Genomic DNA, 22,266 nt, shown 5'->3' on the forward strand with positions numbered 1-22,266 from the left:
TAAGTGGCTTCCATGCCAGGGGAGCCTGGCTCCCTCCCAGGGAACCCCACACCCCCAGCACTAGCTCCTTGGGTGCTGGCACGCTGCTTGTTCCTAAGATACTCCATGACCCGGGGGGACCAGGAAGACACAGCAGGCCACGGGAGGTACATTACGAGTTTGTACCAAGTTCTCGGGGAGCACATGGGAGAGCGGGTGTCTCAGAGAGGAAAGACTTCCCAGGGAACGGGTCTCTGGGGCCAGATCCTGAGGTTGAAGTAGCATTGATCAGCTAAAGCAGGGAGGCAGGGTGTCCAAATCGAAGGCACAGCATAGCGGGGGCACGAATAGTGTGGGACCAGGGCATGGGTTTGGGGTGGAGGAGAGCAGGCTGCAGGGATGTGTGGGGCAGGAGCTCATCTGATTTGTGTCACAGCAGTTTGGTTAATCTGGGAGTTACGTATCTCAGAATCCCCTTCTTTGTATGGGTCTGGGGTGGAGTTGGTTGAAAGAGGAACTTGCCTAAGATTTGGAAAATCAAATCTTATTCTCAGAGAGCTGCCGTTGTCAGATACTGTACAGACAGAGGTAGCGGTGCCTGGCCTGTCCCAGCTCGTCCTCTCCTCCTCTGCTCCCTGTCCTGCCTGCTGGCCTTGCTGAGCAATGGCTCCCCACACATTTCTCCACGAGCTCCCTTCACTGCCCCTCTTGGGCAGCTGGTTATGCTTGGCTTCTCTGATTTCTCTGATTGGTGACACTTTCTCTGATCATCCGAATCCTCTTTCAGAACATCACTGCCCCAGCTCCTCCCACGTTTGGGTGACGTCTAATGCCTACAGTAAATCCCTTATTCCCATATATGCTCCTTCCCTGGCTGGACCCTGATCAATACAGACCTTCTCATGAGTTTCTTTTCAAGAGCAGGAAAAATCCTCTTCATCAGCATCTCTCCCAATACACACAGACACACACACATACACACATGGCTCACCTGGGGTAGACCTCTTCACACCCAGGGCTGGAGAAGGAGAGGTCCTTTGCACACTCATATGTTAGAGAGCTGTGCCCTCTTTCAGGCTGTCTGCCAGGAGGAGGAAGAAGTGGGTTGAGCCCTTCAGTGGAGGGCTTTCCTCAGCTTCAGGTCCTCTCTAGAAGTCTTGGAGGGCTGTCCTATGGTGTGTACTTCTGGAACCCGGTCATGCCTGCTTGAAGACAAGAAGATCAGACAACAGGATGCTTGGGGCTCCTCCTGCACATCCAAGTCACAGGATTTTCCTATCAGGGTCTTCTCTACAGCCCTGAGCACGACAGCCAGTCTCTGTCCTCACGAAGCTCCCAGTCTAAGAGAGGAAATAGACAGCAAATTGGCAATTAAAGGGTACTGTGCCCAGGGCAACATGAGGGACACTACAGTCTGCCGTGAGAACACAGGGGAGGTTCTTAGCCTAGGCTGGAGGCTCAGAGGGGGCTTCAAGGAGGAAGTGATGTGAGCCGAGGCAAGAGGAGCAGGATTGCAGGTGAGAGACCAGCTGCACAGGGGCCAAGGTGTGAGATGGTGTAGGACTTAGGGGAACCGAAAGGTGTCCAGACGTGAGGCACCTGGGAGGTTGCTGGGCAGGAAGAGAAGGAGCTGGAGAGCTGGGAGGTCTGATCAGGTCTGACGCGGAGTCTGGCTGAGGTGAGGGCTCACCAGCTGAGGCCACGGGATGCAGAGGAGGGGCAGGATCCTGCAGGAAGACTGGCGTGGAGGAGGTGCGTCCAGAGGCCAGAAGAACATGGGAGGCCGGGACAGGGGAGAGGGCAGCTGGACCAGGGGCTAGCATTGGAGAGAACGAACGGACTCAAGAGACATCAAGCAGATGGAAGAAGTAGAAACCATACTGGTGGTGGTTGGATGCAGAGGATGAGGGGGCAGGAGAAGTCATGGGGGGGTTCCCCGGTGTCCAGCTGCAGCCCCTAAGGGGTTGGAGGCCCCCAGATGGTCAGCAGAGGAGAAGCTGCAGTGTGTATGAGCCCCACACCGACCTCAAAGCGTGCGCCAGAATCTCCCTGGACAGCACGAAAGGACCAGGAAAACATGAAATGGATTCTATGAGCAGTATTGTTAGTGAAATGAAGTCTGTAATGAACGTGTGACAACTGGAAAAAAGGGAAATAAAGTGACTGAGGGGAAGGAAAGCTGCTTGTCCATAAAGAAACAAAGAAGGACAAATAGAAAAGCTCCAAACATTTTTCCAGGTCTGGGGTCTCTTACCCGCTCTCCAGGAGGAGGGCTGACCGAAGCTCGTAAGTGTTGAGGTCTGGTATTTAAATGACCCCTACAATGGTTGTGTTCTAGAGGGAGTGTGCTGGTGGCCCACTTGCCCCTTGCTGGGCCACATTCAGCAAACAGTCACTGAGCATCTGCTGTGTGCCAGGCTCCGTGGTCTCGGCACACAGCACGTGGCAGGGAGTAAGCCTGCTCAGTCCCTGCCTAATAGGGCTTACCAGCGGAAGCAGACATGACCTGCCACTTACAAAATGACAAATAGTGACAAAGTTTGGGGAAGAGAATAGCAGGGTCCTGTTTCAGAGGGGTAGTCAGGGAAGGCCTTAGAGGAGGTGGCATTTGAGCTGAGATCGGAAGGCAGAGAACTCAGGAGGAGCGTCCCAGGAGGAGGGAACAGCATCGCCATCAGCGATGAGCCCGGTGCTTTCGAGGAACTGAAAGCGCGGCAGCGTGGGTGGAGAGGGGAGCCAGGGCCGGGACGGGGGTGGGGGACACGACAGGAGACCAGGCTGGACCGAGGTGGAGGCTGACTGTGCAGGAACTGGAATATTTCGGTGAAGTCCAGACCAAATAATTCCTCAGGGCCCTTGTTACTCCAGGTTTCCACGACATTTTAAAGAGCCATAGTGACTCGATCCGTCATCAAAGGCTCGGGAGTCTGTTTCCAGCTCCAGCTTTTCTATAAGAAGAAGGGGCACCCAGGCTCTCATGCAACAGGTGACCCAGAAGATGCCCCTTAGTGCCCTGAAAACTGTCCGGCGACATTTTTAGAAACCGTTCCCTTTTAGATTCAACTTCTCTTAGCCAAATTGACCAGGGAAAAATAAGTCCCTACAAATAGCGATCACCGGAGAATGAGGGGAGTCATTATCTTAAATTAAGGCTGGTTTCTAAGAAAAAGGAAAAGGAAAAAAAAAGCCAAATGTCACTGGGCCAAAACCTCACCCCCACCACCCCCAGCGCATACGTGAGGACCGCAGCTCACCACCCTCCTTGCAAGTATGGGGCTCAACACCGGCCTCTGAGCGAAGAAAAGGAAACAGGCAGAGGAAGGCAGGCCAGAGATTAGAGAAGCTGACAGATGTAAATAGCCTCAGAGGAGCCACGCTGTCCCGGCCGTCCTCCCCAGGGAGCCCTTTGTACCAAGGAATCTGGTTGCCTGAATGAAAAATGATATCATTTATTTCTTTAGTCAGAGAGTAGCTGTTTTCTTCAGACGTGGAAATAACCTAACACCACAACACCAAATTGTTGGCCAAGTGATAGAGACGTCTGTAATTTGGCTGCTTGATAATGTCCTGGGTAAATAACCATGGACTTGGTTTCTTGGGAGGGGCCCTTCTCCCCTACACAATATTGCAAAGCTACAGAGGAACTTGAATGAAAGAAATGCTTTTGAAAAGCTTGTCCAAGAGCTCTTGCCTGCTGCTGAGCTGGAAAGAAGCTGGACTTTTCATTCCTGCTGCTCAAATCACGCCCCACTAGCCAAACATCCATTAATTCAACAAATATTTATTGAGCACTGATTCTGGCTGAGCCTGTGCAAAGGCACTGGGGCTACAAATGTGCAAAGGCTGGGGCCCTGCCCTCAATAGGCTCACAGTCTGGAGGGGAGGAAGTTAAGTTCAGCCCATGTGGCTGTCCCTGTAATGCAGTATGTGTGTGGCACTGTAGTTTACCCCCATGGAAGAGGCAGTGTTGGAGGTGAGACTTGAAGATGAAGAGGACTTTCCAGACCAGAGAAGTGGGAGGACGGTGTCCTGGACAGACTGGACAGCATGTGCAAGAGCACAGAGGTTTGAAATGACCTGGACTTTTGGGAACTTGAAAGAAATACAATATTGCAGAGAATAGATTGCTAAGGAGGCCACTGGTTGAATGTATGGCTGGACAGGTAGGCAGAAACCAGATCATATCCTTGTAAGCTAAGGAATTTAGAATTTATCCTTTAGGTAATAGGGAGCCATGGAGGAATTTTGAGCAAGGCAGTGACATGATCAGATTTTCATCTTAGACTACTCATTCCTTTCTGTCTTGAAGAAATTCTATCACATGTCATATCATGAGACCAGTGCAGGCAGCTTCCTTATAGCATTGCTTGTGATGTGAAAACATTGGAAATAACTTAATGTCCACCAGTAGAAAAACAGATAAACAGATAAGGTATAGCCATAAAATGTAATAGGGTTCAATAGCTAAAAATGATCCAACATGACTAGATCTTAAAAGCATAATTTTGAGTAAAAAAAGGTGAGTTTCAGGATAAGTATAGTATGATAAAATGCATGTAAGATTTAAAGTCACACGTTTTATATTGGTTATAAATAATATATATGTAGAAAAGCATAGAAACATAGAATCTTGCTTCTGGAGAGGGAGGGAAAGCATGAGGAAGGGGAGAAATACAAAGAGGATTTTACCTATAATGTTCTATTTTATATAGAAAAGAAATCATTGAGCAAAAACTCAAAAACATTGTTTCCTGCATTTAAAAAAAATTTGAACTTTGTTTTTAAAAAATAAAGGCCCACCTGGTAGTGGTATAGAGGATGGTAGGGAGGACACTGGGAGAAGGGACCTCGAGCCGGCCTCTGCCTCCACACAGCTCCTCCTGGACGGAGCAGAGCTGGAGGCGGGTCTTGGGGGCCCCCGAGGGCAATGTGTACAGAAAACACCCCACCTTCTTGGTTTGCTTTTGGCTTCTGGACAAAGGCACAGTCTTGGCCTCTTGTCTGGTATCCCTGGAAGACAGGGGGCTCTATCTTGTCCAAAACTGGCCACCGTTCCCATCTGACGTGACTTCTGGATCACAGCATCGTTCTCAGTTCCCGGATGCCAGTGCTGTTCTGGGACACCTGCTAACCGAGGGGCAGAAACAGAGGGCTTTTAGAATACCTGGGAGTGTCTGGCATCATGCACTCAGAGCAAAGATGGCATGTGTGGGCACAAGCAGGCGTGCACACAGCTGTGACCACATGTGCAAAACCAGAGAGCAGAGTGAAAGCGAGCCTTTCAGAAAGAGGTTTGCAGTGGACGCTGCGACTGGAGCGTGCGCACTGATGGCGACGTTCTCACACAGTTCAGAGAGGTAAGAATGAGCCTTTCCAGAAGGAGTTCATTTCTAGGCTCCTTCTCACCCTTCAGATCTCAATCCCCCGAACTAGTCTCAGCTGAATCGAATGAACATGTCTACACCGACATACACTTATGTGCCTGGGCTTTGAGCCACGGTAGGAAGAACAGCTAACACACTCATGTTCGCACTTTCCCAAGCCAAGCTAATCCTTGCTTTTATCCCAGCTTGGATTTTGTGGGCATCCAGCAAAGGAAAACTGCAAACTTTTCTGCAATTGTATATGAATTTCAAAACTTATATGTGTCCTAGACAGAATGCATCGGCCTGATGCCCACAGCCTCCCTTCAGGAAACCAATCATGCACTTTAAGAATAAAGGCATGCAAAGCTACATAATTAATAACATGCAATTTATTCTCTTCTGGGGGCCACTTGGTCTTTAACATACAGGGCCAGGAAGACGTACAAAAAGACTCTCTCTCTCTTTTACACACACACACAAACACACACACATCTCTCCCCTATAATTATAATGACCACGCTGGCTTCCAGATCAGGGGTTAGCAGCCCTGGCATGGAGACGCCTGAAAGGCACCCAAAGCAATTAGTGGTGTCCCTTCACCACCCCCTACATACCTTCAAGGTCTCCGCACTTGCTGTTCCCCCTCCTGGCACATGCAGCCCCAGGTCCTTGTGTGGCTCACTCCTTCACTGCATTTAGGCCTCAGTTTAAATGCCACCTCCTCGGAGAGGCCTGACCTGGCCACCTCCGTCTCTCTATCTGCTCTATCTGGCTCTCTATCTGCTCACCAGCTTTATTTTTCTCTACAGAGCTTTTCATTCCTGGGCATTGTGCTGTGCATTTCTTTGTCATCTGTCTAACATTCATCTCCCTGCCAGCACTAGAGCGTGAGCTCCATGAGGCGCCATGATCACAGCCACATGCCCAGAGCCTAGGGCAGAGCCTGGCACACGGCTGGCACACAGTCACTGTTAGTGGAAGGAATGAAGATGACCCCTCTTTTCCTCTCCATGTCTACCTTCTCCTTTCTCCTACTTCCTCTCCTGCCCCCATCTCTCCTGCCTCCGCCTTAAACCTGTTGGCAGGATCCGCCCTCAGGAAATTGTCAGGCAGGTGAGGTTCCTGGTCTGGGCGCCTCTCCTTCCCTCTCCCTTTGCTGCCCTCCCCCACGGGTACCTATCTCCCACCTGCAGCTGTCCATGGCCGGCTCTGGCCTTCTCAGCGGGAGGACCCTAGCTCAGGCACCCCAGATGACGGTAGAGAAATTGGGAAACGGGGATGGAGGGAGATGGGAAGAAAGGCAGCCAAAGCAGCCTGCCGGGCTCACGGAGAACAGACTGCCATTCAGGGCCCCTCAGCATCCGCAACCCAGCTTCTTGCCTTTCCCATGGGAGTCGACGCCACCATGGTGGGGCTCAGCCCCGGCCTTTCCACTCTGTGCCTTCTCTCTCCTGGCATGATTGACAGTATCCGACTCTGCCCCCACCCCATGTGCTCTCTTTCCTGGCTTCTGCTGCTTCCTCGTGTAATAAACTTGGATAGAGAGAGCCCACTGTGTGCCAGGACACACCCCGCCACCCCCTCACTCCATTCAGTGTTGCCCCTCTTGCTCCCTTTCCTTCCACTGCCTCTCCTCTCTGTCCCTCTGAGTCCAGGCAGCCTTCGACGTCAGCTGGACCCCATCCCTGCTTCGCTCCCCTGAAGCCCCCACCCCCTCAGGTCTCTACCACTCAGGCGGCAGATGATCACCTACCCACAGCGGGGCCTCGTGCCCTCATTTGCCACTCAACTCTCCAGCAAGACGGTGAACTGCTTGAGGGTAGGAGCTGTGTCTTATCCTCGGAGACCTAATATAAAATGATCCAAGCAAACAGCCTCTTTGCGCAGATGTCAGATAGTCCGCTCCCTCCTCCCACCGTCATCCACGCATCCCACTCCATTCCATCCACTTAATCTCACAAGAGAAGAAATCCTAAACAAACTGAACAGCTACCACGCAACCACAATGCATATGAGGCGCCTCCTGTGTGCTGGGTACTGGGATGCAGTGACAGTTAGGCGTCACTGTTTCCTGGGTCTTACAGTCTGGGCGAGGAGAGATTAATCAAATACATGAATAAATCCATAATTACATAACGACAATCATGTGTCACTTAACGACAGGGATACGTCCTGAGAAATGTGTCATTAGGTCATTTCGTCATTGAGCAAACATCACAGAGTGCACTTACACAAACCTAGATGGTGGAGCCTACTCCACACCTAGGCTACTTGGTACTGATCTTCTGGGAGCCCCATCGTATATGCGATCCGTCGTTGACCGAGACGTCGTTACGCAGCACATGACTGTGCTGAGATAAGCTTTCTGAACGAAGGGAGCCTTGCTTAAGAAGGACAAAGCAAAGGGGTTTGGACTGGTCTGGTTGTCACGGGGAGTGACACTTGTGTGAGACCTGAAGGGTGAACAGGCCTTGACTAGGCACACAGAGAGCACCCCAGACAGAGGGAGCAGCATTTGGAAGTGAGCAACTGGGCCCAGCTATTCCATGGAAAGTTGCATCTGTTAATAGCAGGGGAAACATATAGTTTATTGTGCAAACTGGGACATTTCTGAGAATAAAAGAGGGAGATGTTACTAATTATGCTGAGCCAATAGGTGTCAATGCCTGGGCAAACCAGGTACACGGTCACATCAATTAAGAGCAACAGATCCCTTGCCTCCTGCCCCTCTAGCCACGAAAGGAACTTCAAGCTGCCAGAGACCTGAGCCCTTGGACAAGGGAGAAGACAGAGGGTGTACTCCAGGAAGTTGAGGAGGGGGACAGGAAGGACTATGCCGTTCCCAGAGCTAGAATCAGTGATCAGGACGTAGGAACCAGGGCAGGCCTGTGGTGGGGAACAGGTGGGAGGCGGGCGGGCATGGGACACGGCATCAGCTTTCAGCTGCTATGTCTCTGAGCTTAGCTGACACAGGTAGCTTTTGCAGGCTCTCCACCCTCCCTGGCTGCCCAAGTCCTGTCTGCTTCAAGGACAGCGGGGAAGGGTGGATTCCCATGCCTTGAGTTTCTTTTGCTCTACCCCCTGTGCCAAAGTGGCCTGATGTGTACTTGCAGTGTAGGGAGAGCCCCCATGGAGTGTGTGTGCGTGTGCGTGTGTGTGTGTGTGTGAGAGAGAGAGAGATCTATTTCCCTCTGTCCCTCTGTCTGTCTGACTCTCAGACTATTAATACAAGCCCCGCGTCTGGCTGCACCCCCATAACGTGTGCTCCCCGCAGCCGAACGCTGCCCCTCCCAGCCGAGCCTCTCGTCTGGTCTGTTTCTGATCGGCGCCAGACTCATAGACCCCATGTAGGTAGAATATAACTTTCCATAAATAACCCTTAGCCTGACCTACAATTTAGCCTTTGGGTTTTTTTTCCCCCTGGTGGTAATGGGATTGTAGCCTGGGCTGAGCCCTCCTGGATCTCTGGGTCCCAGAGAGCACAGCCTAGGCGTATCTGGGGTTGGGGCGTTGCTTGGAACTCCTGGTTCCCCCACGCTGCCTGGCAAGGTGAGGACTCAGTACGTGTTGAGAAATGGTGCTGGACCGAGTCTCATCCTCCTGCAACAGCCGTGCCCCTTCAGCCTCAGCGCCTTTGCTAGAATGCCTGTGCCCTCTTCTCCACCTGGACAACCTCTAAGCAGCGCCCGCCTCTGTGAAACCTTCCCTAAACTTTATCCCTCACCCCTGCCACAGAGTGAATTACTCCCATCCTTGGTCCCAGAACACTTCGTACAGAATGATGTGACCTGACTATTTGTCCACGTGCCCACCAGGTTCTAAGCAGCTTGAGTGAGTGTCAGGACGGGGAACTGAGCCCACGTCTGGCTGTGGACAAAACATTTCACCCCTTGGTGCGTCAGTGGCCTCAGATTCAAACACAAACCTGGCTCCAGAGCCTGTGTCCCAGGCACTGTAGCACACTGCCTCTGGGGGCTGGACAACGTATCCCTTTCCTACCTGCTCTCCTGTTCCAGGCTCTGGGACGCTCTGCACGAGACACGGATTCCCTGCAGGGTCTCACTGAGGCCTCCTTGGGGCTGGAGGCAGCAACACCCACTGACACCTCTCAAAGACTTGATGATGATAATGAATTTGTAGGGGTTCCTTGGGAATTACAGTGAAAAGTCATCTGGGGGGACTTTAGCTTACTTTAGGGGGTGGGGAGGGCTCTTGGGGTGGGGTTACCCCAAGATGGGCTGGACTTGATTTAAAGCTTTGCAATTGATCATCCCTCCTTATGGCTACAGAAGAGTATTTCTTGAGTCTCGGCCAGCGTCCGGGACTATGTGGCACCTTGTGAGGCAAGACTTTGAGAAAAGTGCAAGACATTGTCCCTGTGTGACAAGCTTACATCTTCACAGGGAGGCATTCCTGGATCACTTCACGTTGGGAAAAAACGTTGAGTGAGCTGCTCGTGAGCTGGTCCTGAACTGTACTTGGCTTTGCATCTATCCCAGGACTGAGCAGGGCTTCGCCAGGCAAGACGGAGAGATCCAGGAGTGAATGTTGAATGGAAGACGTAGAATCAGGGACCAAAGCAGTGGCATGGACAAGAGGGGCTGGACATCTGAGGAGAGAGGGAGCAGCGGGATTGGAACATTTCTAGAAGGTTCAGGGAGAAGGAGACAAGGAACATGAACCCCCAAAAAAGAGCAGGAGTTGTTGGAGGTGGTCAGTGGGGGCCGCAAACCACGGAGGCACGGATCAGGATAGCGTTTGGCCGCTTGGAGTCAGCAAGGAACTTGGTGGGGTGGGGGATGGGCGTCAAGCAGGGAAAGGTCTTACATGTTTGACTGAGAAGCCCGAACTTGACCCTGGACAAGAAGGAGCTATTGAAGGATCTTGAGCAGAGGTGTGACACAATGAGAACAGTGATTTTGGGAGACAGTGTGAAGGGAGGCTGCTTAAGAGAGACCAGGCTGAGGCGACTACAATGGCCCGGGAATGAGGAAGGAGGTCTCGGTTTGGAAAGGAAGGGATGAACGTGACTTTTCAAAGGAAGGAGTGCCACAAGGGCCACCATAGGGCAAAGTGCATCCGAGGGTGAAGCCCTAGTGACCAAGAGAAGGATGTTAACTTTGACAGAAATCACTGTGTGCGGTTGACAAAACCAGACCACATCCTCTCCATGACGATCCATTGTCTTTATTAACAATGCCTCAGGATTCTGAAGGAACAGACTGGTATTTCATAAAGCAACATTAACATTGTCGTTCTCTACAAGAAAAACTTTTGCATAAATAACTTAAGTGAGAAAATAAATATGTAACTTAACTCTTTTTAAAAACCACTACTTTCATTCTCGTGGACAAATCCCACATGAAAGGACCGCAAAAAACCACCAGCCCAGCAGGCTTTCACACGGCAGGTGCTGCTGTTTAGAAAAAGAATTTTGTAACAATTAAAAACTACATAGAAAGTACGAGGTACCTGGAAATGGTTTTCAAAAAGATGTTTAGATGAGCTGTCAGGCTTTGTGGTTTCTCAGCATATGTACAGCATTTGTCTTTTTTCCCCAGTAATATTATTTTAATGTAAGATATGCCATCACGCGTAACAGCAGTTAGAAGCTATTTTCTAGACTGAAGTGTGTCTGGAGCCGTGGGCAGGAGGAGGTGCCTCCGGAGGGATCTGCTGGCTGCTCCCTTGGGCTGCAAGCCCAGTGTCCTGGGACCCTGAGCTTCTCTGCAGAAGGTCACTTTAAAATATGGGCATGGCCGGGGGAGGGGGCTGGTGCGCCTTGGGAATAGAGGAATGATTTCTGTCCCTCCTGCCACCCTTGGGACCTTCTCCTTCTCTACCCCAATTGATGGTGTTGTTTCTGCATCCTTTGAGAGGGAGGAATGGAGGTACCCAAACATCTGGGAGGCCAAGCTGAGAAACAACATGGGCATCCTTCAGGAGTTTGTCATCCAGAAATAGATTAGTTTCTTTTTTCCTGCTTGTTTTCATCTCTGTCTGTCAGATCAGAGGATTACACCTCGGAATTCTGGAAATGACCATGGCAAGGATTCAGTCCAACATCTCTCACCCTGCCCATTTAAAGGGCACCCGAGTCCTTGCAATCAGATGCTAGTAGCTTCCTCGAGATCCTAATCCCGTTCCCCTACCTCCATTTTACAGAAGAAATCATCCAGGAAGAGAATGGCATAGTCACCCAGCAAGCTAGGGGCAGAGCCAGGACTAGAAACTCTATTCGGATCTCAGTCCTGTGTTCTTGGCACAACGTGGCACTGAAGGCTTTGTAACGGGCAAAGAAGTGGAGGGGGAATCTCCTGGAACTTTCTTAACCAGTCCTCGGCCTTTCCTGACTCCCCACCGCTCCCTTAAACCCCGGGGGGGGGGGGGGGGGGGCCAGTGAAATGCTTCCCTTTCAGCCTCCTGGGAAGTGGGACCAGCCAAGGTAGGCGGCCCGGTGGGCGGGGCTCGTGGCTCAGTGTCTGTGACTCTCAGCTCCCTCCCCTGCCCTGCAGGGACCCCTTCGGCGGGCGGGCGGGGAGAGGGGGGCTTTGCGGGCACCCAGGATCCGCAGGGCCTGGCTACCTCCTGAGGAAGCCAGGAAGGTGTCGGCCCCCTGCCCTGGCTTGCAGGCATTTAAAATGAAATACAAACAATCGGACCGCGCGCGGAGGGCAGAAACCTGGGGCGCCTGGGTCGGGGGCGCCGGCTGGGGAGGCGCGGCGGGCTCTAATAGGCGTTCTCCAGCTCCGCGTGGTTGGCTTTGGCGCCCCGGGCGCTCGGCCGCGGCTTCCGGGCCTTCTGCGGCCGCGCGGCCTCGGGCCCGAAGTCCTTGAGCTCGGACTGGTTGTGGAAGCGGGTGAGGCGCTTGCACTTGCACGAGGCCACCAGGCGCACCTTGCGCGCGCGCGGCGCCGCGCCGCCGGGGCACTGCAGCTGTACCCGCTGCGCGCGGTAGCGGTCGGGGATGCAGCGGAAGTCGGGCCCGCTCGGGCGCCACCACTTGCCGCGGCCGATGGCGTTGGGCAGCAGGCGCGCCGGGCCGCACTGGCCCGAGCACACCAGCTCGGTGACCGGCTTGGCGCTGCGGCACGGCCCGTCGGTCACGTAGCGGGTGAAGTGCAGCTCGCGGCAGCTGTACTCGGACGCATCTGCGGAGAGAGGCGCGCGTGAGGGCGGCGGCCCGCCCGGCCCCCCATCCCCGCCGCGCCCCGCCCCGCCAGCCTCCCTCCAGCTGCCCGCGCCCTCTCCAAACCCGCCTCGCTGCAGACGCTTTCGCCCCTGGGCGTCTGTTATGCAAAGACCCCGGGGCCTCTGGGGCTGGTGGAAAGATCCCTGACCCACCCTCTCACCCTGATTCTTTGGAGCCAAGTGACTGCTCCGGTTCAAACACCGGCTCCATCACTGTGTGGTCTTGGGCAAGTTACTTAACCTCTCTGTACTTCCCATCTGTACAATGGGTTGTCCTGAGTATTCAGTGAATTAATCCACAGATAATCAGGGGACACCACCCGGCACATAGGAAGAACTGCAGGGGTTGGCTGTTGTTACGTGTTTTTATTATTCCTAGGGGTGTCCTCTTCACCAGACTTAAGTCACACCTGTGCCACGGGGTCCCTGGCCATGGAGCTTAGGTACTAGCCACACCCTCTGTATGGCTCTGGCTTCTCCCAAATTTCTCTTCCAGCCGCTTGGGAGGAGTGGGGAAGGGACGAGTGGGGAAGGGATGGAGAAAGGAGTGGGGGTTAACAGGAGGTAACAAGCCAGGGCAGCTGCTGTGAGGAGAGGGCTGGAAGCGGAGGTGGAGAGAAGTCATTAGACTTAAAAGGAACCAAAGGCAGCCTGTCCAACCCCCGCATTATCACCGAGGACTCTGAGGCCCTGAGAGGGAAAAGGGCTGGCCCAAAAGGCAGAGCTGGGTCTCCTGACTCCACTTCCCTGGGGCCCCAGCACCTCTCGGCTGCCACAAGGGTGGAAGCTCTAAGTCCGAGCACCCATGGGAAGCTGGGCTGAGGGGAGGGGGAACAGGGCTGCTTCTTACTACAGTTACTTCCCTGTCAGAAGGGGACCGAGCTTGGACTGAAAACCTACAGATTTGGTTCTCACAAAGATTAAGCACCTGCTGTGTACCAGGCGCTCTGCTGGGCCATTTGATGGACACCTGATGGTGGCACAGCCTTGCTCCCTGGGTCGGGGGAGATTGGGCTCTGAGGCCTGGCTTGGTCACCTGAAGACATCTTGATCATGTCTCCTACTGTGGGTTTAGACGACTGAGAGCCTTTTAAACAGCTGGTCCTCGTGAGCATCTGTCTTCCCCTAAGCATCTCAAGGGGACAGTTCCCATGTGACACGAAGAAATGAAAAATAGTCGTAAGACCAAAACCAGAGAGGGGGCAGAGAAGGCCAGGCCCCCACCCCCAGGCCCTGGAGACCAAGTCCAGCAGGGCAGTCGTGGGGTTTGCCTTCCTCCCGTGGCTGGCATTCTGGTTTCGGGGCTGGTGTGGCCTCCTCACCCCGCTCCCAGGCTGCAGGTGTGGTGTGTGGGGGCGGCCTGTTTGCCCAGGGAAGGAGGCGTTTGGGCTTTCCAAGAACAGTGACCCTAGGTCAGGCGGCACTTCCTCTGGCAGAGGGTGACTTTGTTTTGAGCATGTGGCTTCCTTGGGGCTTGTGCCTCTCAGGGGAGCTGAGGGAGGTCCATGGATGTCTTGTACTTGGGTCTCCTACAGCCATTGCTTGAGCTTGGTTGAACTTTCCTGGGGGAGCGCGGGGGAGGGGTTTCGAAGACCCGAGGTCCCTCCGGCCTCCTCTAGGGTTGCCCTTTGCAGAGCCCCCCATTCCCAAGGGGTCGTGAGGGAGGGAGGGATGCGATGCAGGAGCCTGGGCTGCAGACTCCTCTCCCGCCAGGACAGTGGCCAAAGGCCAGTGAGGCCCTCACTCTGAAGTGTCATTCCAGCCCCTGCTTCCAACCATTCCTGCCAGCTGCAGAGCCAGCTGTGCACAATGCCCCCCAGGCTCCTGTGTGCAGACCTGGGCAGGAACCCCGGTGTGCCCTCCACTGGGGCCATTGCCTTTTCACTAGGGCCGGGCTCCCTCCCCAGGGATGAGGCAAGGCTGAGTCTGGGGTGGGGACTCAGGATACAGTGCCACCTGTTTCCACTCCCCGCACAGAGGATGCTGCCTCCCTTTCAGGGCTTGGACCCAGCTGCCACCCAGGTCGGAGGCTAAAACTGTGCCTAGGACTCCCATTCTTTCAAGTGCCAGCTCAGTGGGCAGACCGTGGGCAGGGGGAGGTGAAGGGGAGCCTTTCTGGCATCCCTTTCCCACTGCTCTGTGAGGACTTGCTCCAGCTCTTGGTCCCCGACACCCCCCACACAATCCCCCACCGGAGTGGTCTTGGAATTGGCTCAAACTGGATTCAAATCTCAGCTCTTCTACTCACTACCAAGGTACTTAGTCTCTGGAGCCTCAGTTTCTGGGTCACCTTCTGGGGCTCCCACACCATGGGTGCCTGGGCACAGGACAGGCCCAGCGGCGGAGTGTCTGGCTTCCAGCAGGTGCTCAGCTGGAGGCTCCCTTGCCTTGTCCCCTCCCCAGTGCTGCCTGCAGCTGGACCTGCACTCCTCTGTTCTCAGGAGGGGATTCTGTGAAACCTCCTTTCAGAGCCCTGAGCCTGCCCCGGGCTCTCACTGCCAGCCCCCACCAGCCCGCGCCCCTGGGCTCCAGGTCCAAGGCTGCACTGGCATGCCATCCTTCCCCTGCCTCTAGGCAAGACTGTCCCTCCACCAGCGCTGGCAACGGCTGACAGTCTACCCCAGTCTTCACAGCCTCCCAAAGAGAACCCGTCCAGGAGCCTGTGCTAAGAAGGCTCGCCTCAGCCCCATACCTTTGGTCTCAAAGGGGTGGTGGGGAGGCCTCCCTCCATTCTCCGCCCGGTTCATGGTCTTGTTGCTCTCCGGCTCTTGTGGGGGCTCAGGGTACTCGCCCAGCTCGGGGATGATTTCTGTGGCATCGTTCTTGAAGGCCTGCCACCCCTGGCCCTCCACCACACGGAAGGCTGCGTGGACCAGCAGGGAGACAAGACACAGGGCAAGAGAGAGCTGCATGGTGCCAGCCGCAGGAGGACACCCGGCCTTCCAGTAGCACAGGCTCTGGTCCCCAGCCCGGACACGGTTCCTTTTTAAAGCCCCCTCTGCCTCATGCCAGCCAATGAGGACAGGCTGGGGCAGGGCTGGTCCCATGCTTCCCTCAGCCCAGGGGGAGGGAACGGGCTGTGCTCCGAGCAAGCCCTCTCCAAAGACTTCTCCTCAAGCCCAGCAAACTCCCAAATTGCTGCTGGTGCTCCCAGGTGACCCCAGGAGAGGGGGGCGTGTGGGCAAGGCTGCTCTCCACCACCTCCCACGTGCAGGCGGCTGTGGTTTTCAGATATCAAATGAGTTCCGGCTCTTCATCTCTACCTCCCTGGGTCCCTTGGGCTTTCTCAAAACAAACTGTGGACCAGCTTAACAAAGAAGACTGCAGCTCTGAGTCCTCCACAGGGCTCAGCCCAACGATCCCATTTCTCAGGCCAAATTCATTTGTCATCTCACCAACAAATGGCCCTAGGGGTGTATAGTTGGCCCCCACAGACTCAGGCAGAGGCAGAAGGATGCTTTTTAAGAAATCTCATCGGTCCCAACTCCATGAGGCTCAGCATTGATTATCCTGGCCAAGAAAGCGCCTCTTGACATTCTCTGAAAGACAAGAGAGAGGACTAGGGGTTATACTGAGAGTGCCCACTTGGGCAAGGGACAGGGATTCTGGTGACAAGGTCAGGATGAGGAAGTCAACAGGCACTAGTGATGGAGCTCGAGGAAACCTCAGCTCATGCTCCTCGGGGATCCTGCACAAGGTGACAGGCAGTTCTTGGCCAGGACGCTCAGTCTGGCTTGCAGGCTGATGTGCCAAAGGCAGTTATTTCCCTGGCCAGGCTGTGGGTAGGAGCGGAGAGCACAAAATCCCTTTTCTTAGCAAAAGCCGGGGCCAACATTTTTAGTGCCGACATTTTTTTTCTTGTCTCCCAGCCCATTACAGTTTTCAAAAACTGCTTTGAGTCCTATGTGGAAAACCTTATTGGTGTGCATGTCATGGGCTGCATTCCATGAAGCCATCGCAGGTCCAGCCAGCCACAAAGAAACCAAAAGGAATTGCTACCCACAGCCCTGGAGCAGAAAGAGGGGCCTGAGAGGGGTATAGGCGTGGGGAGGAAGGTTCACACCTGAGGTGCAGGAAAAGAAAGGAGGGCCAGCGGAAGCTTTCATTGCAGATGGACTGTTTGAGGAGGCGCAGCCGCTCCTGGCCCTGAAGGGAGGCTAGGAAGAGGGCCGTGGCCCAGGTCCCCTTGGTATTTCCACTAGGCAATGAATCAGCACGCCCCACCTGCAGAGCTGCCGCAAGGCTTTTGCCACCTGCCTCGACTTGTAAGTCACTGTGTCCATCTGCGGCCGTCTGTCCCTCCTTTCCATCATCCATCACTCGACACATGAATGCAGCTGCTCTGACAGTTTTACAAGCCAGACAGAAGCCCCTGCAGGAAGGGCCCTCTCTGATACCTGCTTCCTATGTCAGTTTCCTTCAGGGCAGACGAAAACAGCTGTGGCCATTGTTGGGGGTGATCTATCTCTCCCAACAGAGCTGGCGGTATTGTGAGAAGCTGGCCCTCTGCACCCCTCCCCTTGTCTGTGACCCTCCAGCCTCCTTTCTCCTTGCTCTGGAATGTGGACCGTTAACCCTACCGTGGCTGGACGACTGCCTTCTTGGCCTGGACTTCAGAGAGGGCAGTTCTGCTGCCTGGATTCCTTGAGCTGGAACAACTGATCCTGGAGCCCCACCTGCTGCTGGGAGCTGCCGGCCGGTCCACATGAACCCAAGCCTGTGAAGGCCATCTTTGGAACACTTCTGCCACCTGCTGGAGATGGAAGGAGGAGCCAGCAACCGAAGGACGGCGAGGCTCAGGATTTTATTTATTTCATTATTTTATTTGAAACTGAAGTAATGTTAAAAGAAAAAAGAGAATAATCCAGTGGACTTGAACCTCTAAATTATCTCCATCCTTTTGAATGATTCTCTGCCAGTGTGTAGCCACGCATTTTACAGAATGGCTCAGAGAGAACCTGCTATGATACCGTCTGCTTTTTCACTTAACGCTAACTCAGCTTTACATTTACTCAGTCCACAAGCTTATCGTTGTTCAGAACTAAACACTATTCCCCAAGGTTAAACTCCCAGGGTTTTAGCTGACTTCTGTTGTGGTTAGTTTAGCTTATTTCCAATGCTCCCCTATCCTCAGTAGGGATGCTATGAACATCATTGTACAAAGTAATTTTTTTTTAAGGATTTTATTTTTTTCCTTTTTCTCCCCAAGCCCCCTGGTACATAGTTGTATATTCTTCGTTGTGGGTCGTTCTAGTTGTTGCATGTGGGACGCTGCCTCAGCGTGGTTTGATGAGCAGTGCCATGTCCGTGCCCAGGATTCGAACCAACGAAACACTGGGCCGCCTGCAGTGGAGTGCGCAAACTTAACCACTCGGCCACAGGGCCAGCCCCCTTGTACAAAGTAATTTTTGAATTAAAAAATTTTATTTTAAGATCTTTGTAAATTCACATGCATTTGTAAGAAATAATACAGAGAAAATTCCATGTACCCTTTACCCAGTTTGTCTCAATGGTAACATCTCGCAAAACTATAGGACACTATCACAGCCAGGATATTGACATGGATACAATCTCCTAATCAAATTCAGATGTCCCCAGTTTTACCTGTACTTGTGTGTGTGTGTGTGTGTGTGTGTTTAGTTCTATGCAACTTTATCACATGTGTAGGGTCAAGTGTCCACCATCACGGCCAAGATGAAGAGCAACTTGTGGCCACAAAGATCCCTCTCATGGCCCTTTTATACCCACACCCACCCTCCCCCCAAGCCCTCCTTCTCCACCCCTAACCCACAGTACCACTAATCTCTTTTCCATTTCTATAATTTTGTCACTTTGGAAATGTTATATAAACGGAATCAACCCGTATGTAAGCTTTTAGGATTGGCTTTCCTCACTCATAATTTTCTGGAGATTCATCCAAGTTTTGCATGTATCGACAATCTGTTGCTTTTCATTGCTGAGTAGTATTTCACAAAGGAATTTTTTTTTTTTTTAACTTTAGGGTTATCTCCAGAAGTGAATGCTGGGCCTGAGAGGGTCAACAATTTTGTGACATATTGCAGGGTTGTTCTCCAGAAAACCCAGCCAGGTCCCCAGTCCCACCAGCAACATACAAGTGGGCATGTGCATTAGCTTGCGAGGGCTGCTAGAAGAGAGCAGTACCACAAACCAGGGTGTCAACAACAGAAATGTATTGGCTCACAGTTCTGGAAGCTGGAATTCTGAGCTCAGAGTGTCGGCAGGCTTGGTTCATGCTGAGGGCTGCGAGGAAGTCTGTTCTGTGCCTCTCCCTGGGCCTCTGGTGGCTTGCTGGCATCTCTGGTGCTCCTTAGCTTGTGGAAGCTTCACCCCAATCTCTGCCTTCATATTCACCTTGTGCGCTCCCTGCGTGTGTGTCTGTGTCCTGATTCCCCCTTTCTATAAGGACATCAGTCATACTGGATTAGGGCCCACTCTAATGACTTCATCTTAACTAATTACATCTACAATGACCCCACTTCCAAATAAGGTCACTATGGGAGGTGCTAGGGGTTAGGAATCAACATATGCAATGTGGAAGGACACAACTCCATCCACAACAGCGTGTTTCTCCACAAGGCTGCCAACCACTGGCTTTGAGCTGTTAACATTTCTTAAACAGAATTTAATAATTTAATAGTTGTGCCTTAACTCCTAGCAAAGCTGTTTTCCTATGTGATGATTTACTGGTTTTCGTTTCTACCAAGCTGCCTGTTCGTATGTCCACTTGCCAAACACTGAATGAAGCAAGGCCTTCGCCAGGCCCTCCAGGAGCTCCTATTGCAGGGAAGAAGTAAATTCTCCATCCAAATAACTCCAATACCAGGTAGTAAGGGATTGGTGCCACTAAGAAATGGTTTAGATGCATTTTTTTAAAAGGACAAAGTGTTCGGGGCCTTCGGAGGAAAGAGCTATTTCTTCCCCGCTGCGGTGGACCTTGGATCATCACGGAAGACGTGGCATTTGGCCCAGACTTTGAAGGACAGGCCAAATATGGAAAGTAAGCTATGCTCCTTGGACCCCTTGAGATCATTAAATCTTTGATCCAAAAGGAACCTCAGATGTCACCGAGTTTCACTCTCTCCTTGGTTCTCAAGCCCTTGTACTCATGGAAACTGAGGATTCTCCTTACTGGCTCCATTTTAAACAGATTTTGCTCCCATAGGTCAGGGGTAACTGTGGAGTCTCTGGACTTGGGGAGCAGGCTCTGTAGGTTGTTGCCTGCGTTGAGGGAGGTCCAGATCACCCTGCCTTTAATCGCCACTGAGAACTTGTTCTCTGAGGAGCTCAGGGTCTCAGCACAGGTGGAAATCCCCTCCTTGTTCATTCAGCAGCTTCTGAGGGACTCACCCTCCTGCTTAGAACAGGCAAATGGCTCCCAGCACTAACGGGATAAAACTTCCACTCCCTTCTGCCCGGCAGACCAGGCCCTTCAAGGTGGGGCCCCAACTCATCACCCGCACCTCCCCAACCGCCATCCAAACTACCACCCTCTGCCTGCAGGGCGCCTGTCTGCAAACCTTTGTTAAAGAAAAATTAGGGGCTGGCCGTGGACGAGTGGTTAAGTTCACATGCTCCGCTTCAGCAGCCCAGGCTTTCGCTGGTTCGGATCCTGGGCGTGGACATGGCATGGCTCGTCAGGCCGTGCTGAGGTGGCGTCCCACATAGCACATCCAGAGGCACTCACAACAAGAATATAAAACTACGTACTGGAGGGGCTTTGGGGAGAAGAAAAAGAAGGGAAAAAAAAGAAGATTGGCAACAGATGTTAGCTCAGGTGCCAATCTTTAAAAAAAAAAAGAAATTATTTATGACACTTGTTAAAAATGTAAAGAAGACTTTATTCAAGGGAGTACTGTGGTGGTAGGTGTAGGACCATTGCAATGGGGTCTTGCAGAGGGGGAGAGATTGGGCTCCACTCCGAATACCAAGTGAAGTAGGGGTCTATAGCCAAGGAGCAGGGTGGGGGTCAGTGAATGAAAACTTACTAAGAGAAAGCATTGGGGTAAAGGGCATTCTGGCTACACCAACCTAATAGGATTCTTGGTGAAGGCAGGCCAGGGTGATCAGACTTCACTGGGGGATGGTGGGGGATGAGGAGCCCGATTAGACATTGAGGGTGATCAGATATGGAGGACAGGGGATTCTTGCTAAAACTGAGCAATACGGAGACAAACATGAAAACCTAAAAGTCAAGGCCTAGCCGAAAAAAGCTCAGAGGAGCCTGACAAAGGTTTGGCCAAAGAGAGACTCTGTCACCCTGTATCTTTGGAGACTGTCTTCCCCTTCAGAGCCTGGCTGCACCTGCCCTCCACTCTTCCTTCTCCTTTCAACACCTCCCCCCACTCTCCTTTCTGCCCTCCTTCCCCTCAGGGTGGCAGCGCAAGTGCTCTATACTCTCGGGATGTTAAAGCGGAAGGTTGTCTAGTTCACGGGCTTTCAAACTAGGTTCTTCCGAACCCCAGGTTTCCACAGAGGTGGCTCACGGTTTTAAAAATACATACACATTAATCAAATGTGTTATGCATTCACTTTCAGTGAACTGGAGACCATCCACTCATTCAGTGTTGCCTCCAGGTTAGTTCATGTTAATGTAGACTTCAGAAGTTGAATGTCTGTGCATTTGAACTTCTTAAAATGGGTCATCAATTCAGAAGGCCATAGCTTGGAGACTGTCTTTTTAAAAAATTGGGCTTGGGCATGTCCACTCCCAGAAAATTACACAAGCGAGCACAGGACACGCCTCCTTCGCTCTCAGTATCGGGACAGGATTGACACTGTGCCACCACAACAGACAGAAGGTGACAGGATTCAAGGCAGATAAAAAACTGCAGTTGTCATCCGTAAGTCGCATTTCAACATTCTGTGCTCATTAAGGCAGCCTGGGCCTTTAAAATAAGAGTACACAGAAATCACAGCCCATCCACACACAATGGAATGCTACGTAGCTGTTCAAATCAATGGGGGAGAACTGTAAGAAATGGCAGGTGAAAGATACTGTCAAGCAAAAAAAGCAAAGTGCAGAACATTTTCCACTTAGGGAGAAAAGGATCTCTCTCTATACACACACATATACATATGTGTGTGCTTACATTTGAGATTTTTCTAGAATGATAGACTTTATAGTGGCTTCTGGGGAGAGGGATTAAAGGTTTAGGGTAGAAGATTCACTCTCTAAGTCTTTTGTTTTGTTTTGAGGAAGATTAGCCCTGAGCTAACATCTGTTGCCAATCCTCCTCTTTTTGCTGAGGAAGACTGGCCCTGAGCTAACATCTGTGCCCATCTTCCTCTACTTTATATGTGGGACGCCTGCCACAGCATGGCTTGCCAAGCAGTGTCATGTCCGCACCCAGGATCAAACCCTGGGCCTCCGAAGCAGAACGTGTGCACTTAACTGCTGCACCACCAGGCCGGCCCCACTCTCTAAGTCTTTGGTATTGTTTGAATTCATTACTATGTATATACAGTATTACCTTTTTAGTTAAAATGTTTTCAAAATTATACTTAAAAAACATCTTTACCAGTTTTATATATCAGTGCTCTGCCTTAAAATTTTGCGTAAAAACATACAGATTATACTGTCAAAGAGGTTTGACAAATAGTGAGCTAGTCTAACCACCTCATGTTACACATGGGGAACTGGAGATGAGAGATGCTATTTTTCTGCCCAGGTTTTTCCTATCTGGGAGAAAAGGCACCCAACTTTCTCTGC

General features: G+C 52.2%; 1 protein-coding gene across 1 annotated transcript; it reads right to left on the minus strand.

Annotated features, from left to right (window-relative positions):
* Positions 1 to 10,517: 10,517 nt before the first annotated feature.
* SOST (sclerostin) lies at positions 10,518 to 16,075 on the minus strand. The gene is made up of 2 exons (XM_014849316.3): positions 15,229 to 16,075; positions 10,518 to 12,496 (listed from the first exon to the last, which is right to left on the minus strand). Exons 1-2 carry the CDS (start codon positions 15,581 to 15,583, stop codon positions 12,075 to 12,077), a joined length of 777 nt encoding a protein of 258 aa, XP_014704802.1. The 5' UTR covers positions 15,584 to 16,075; the 3' UTR covers positions 10,518 to 12,074.
* Positions 16,076 to 22,266: the final 6,191 nt, after the last annotated feature.

This window comes from Equus asinus, chromosome 13 (assembly GCF_041296235.1).
Source record: "Equus asinus isolate D_3611 breed Donkey chromosome 13, EquAss-T2T_v2, whole genome shotgun sequence".
Classification (NCBI taxonomy): Eukaryota; Metazoa; Chordata; class Mammalia; order Perissodactyla; family Equidae; genus Equus; species Equus asinus.

What these genes read in the sequence shown, in the direction of transcription:
- SOST (XM_014849316.3), bottom strand. Translation starts at nt 15,583, where the DNA reads ATGGGACCAGCCCTGCCCCAGCCTGTCCTCATTGGCTGGCATGAGGCA. An exon ending in CCACCCCTTTGAGACCAAAG is followed by an intron (nt 12,497 to 15,228) that starts GTATGGGGCTGA and finishes CTCTCTCCGCAG; the next exon opens with ATGCGTCCGAGTACAGCTGC.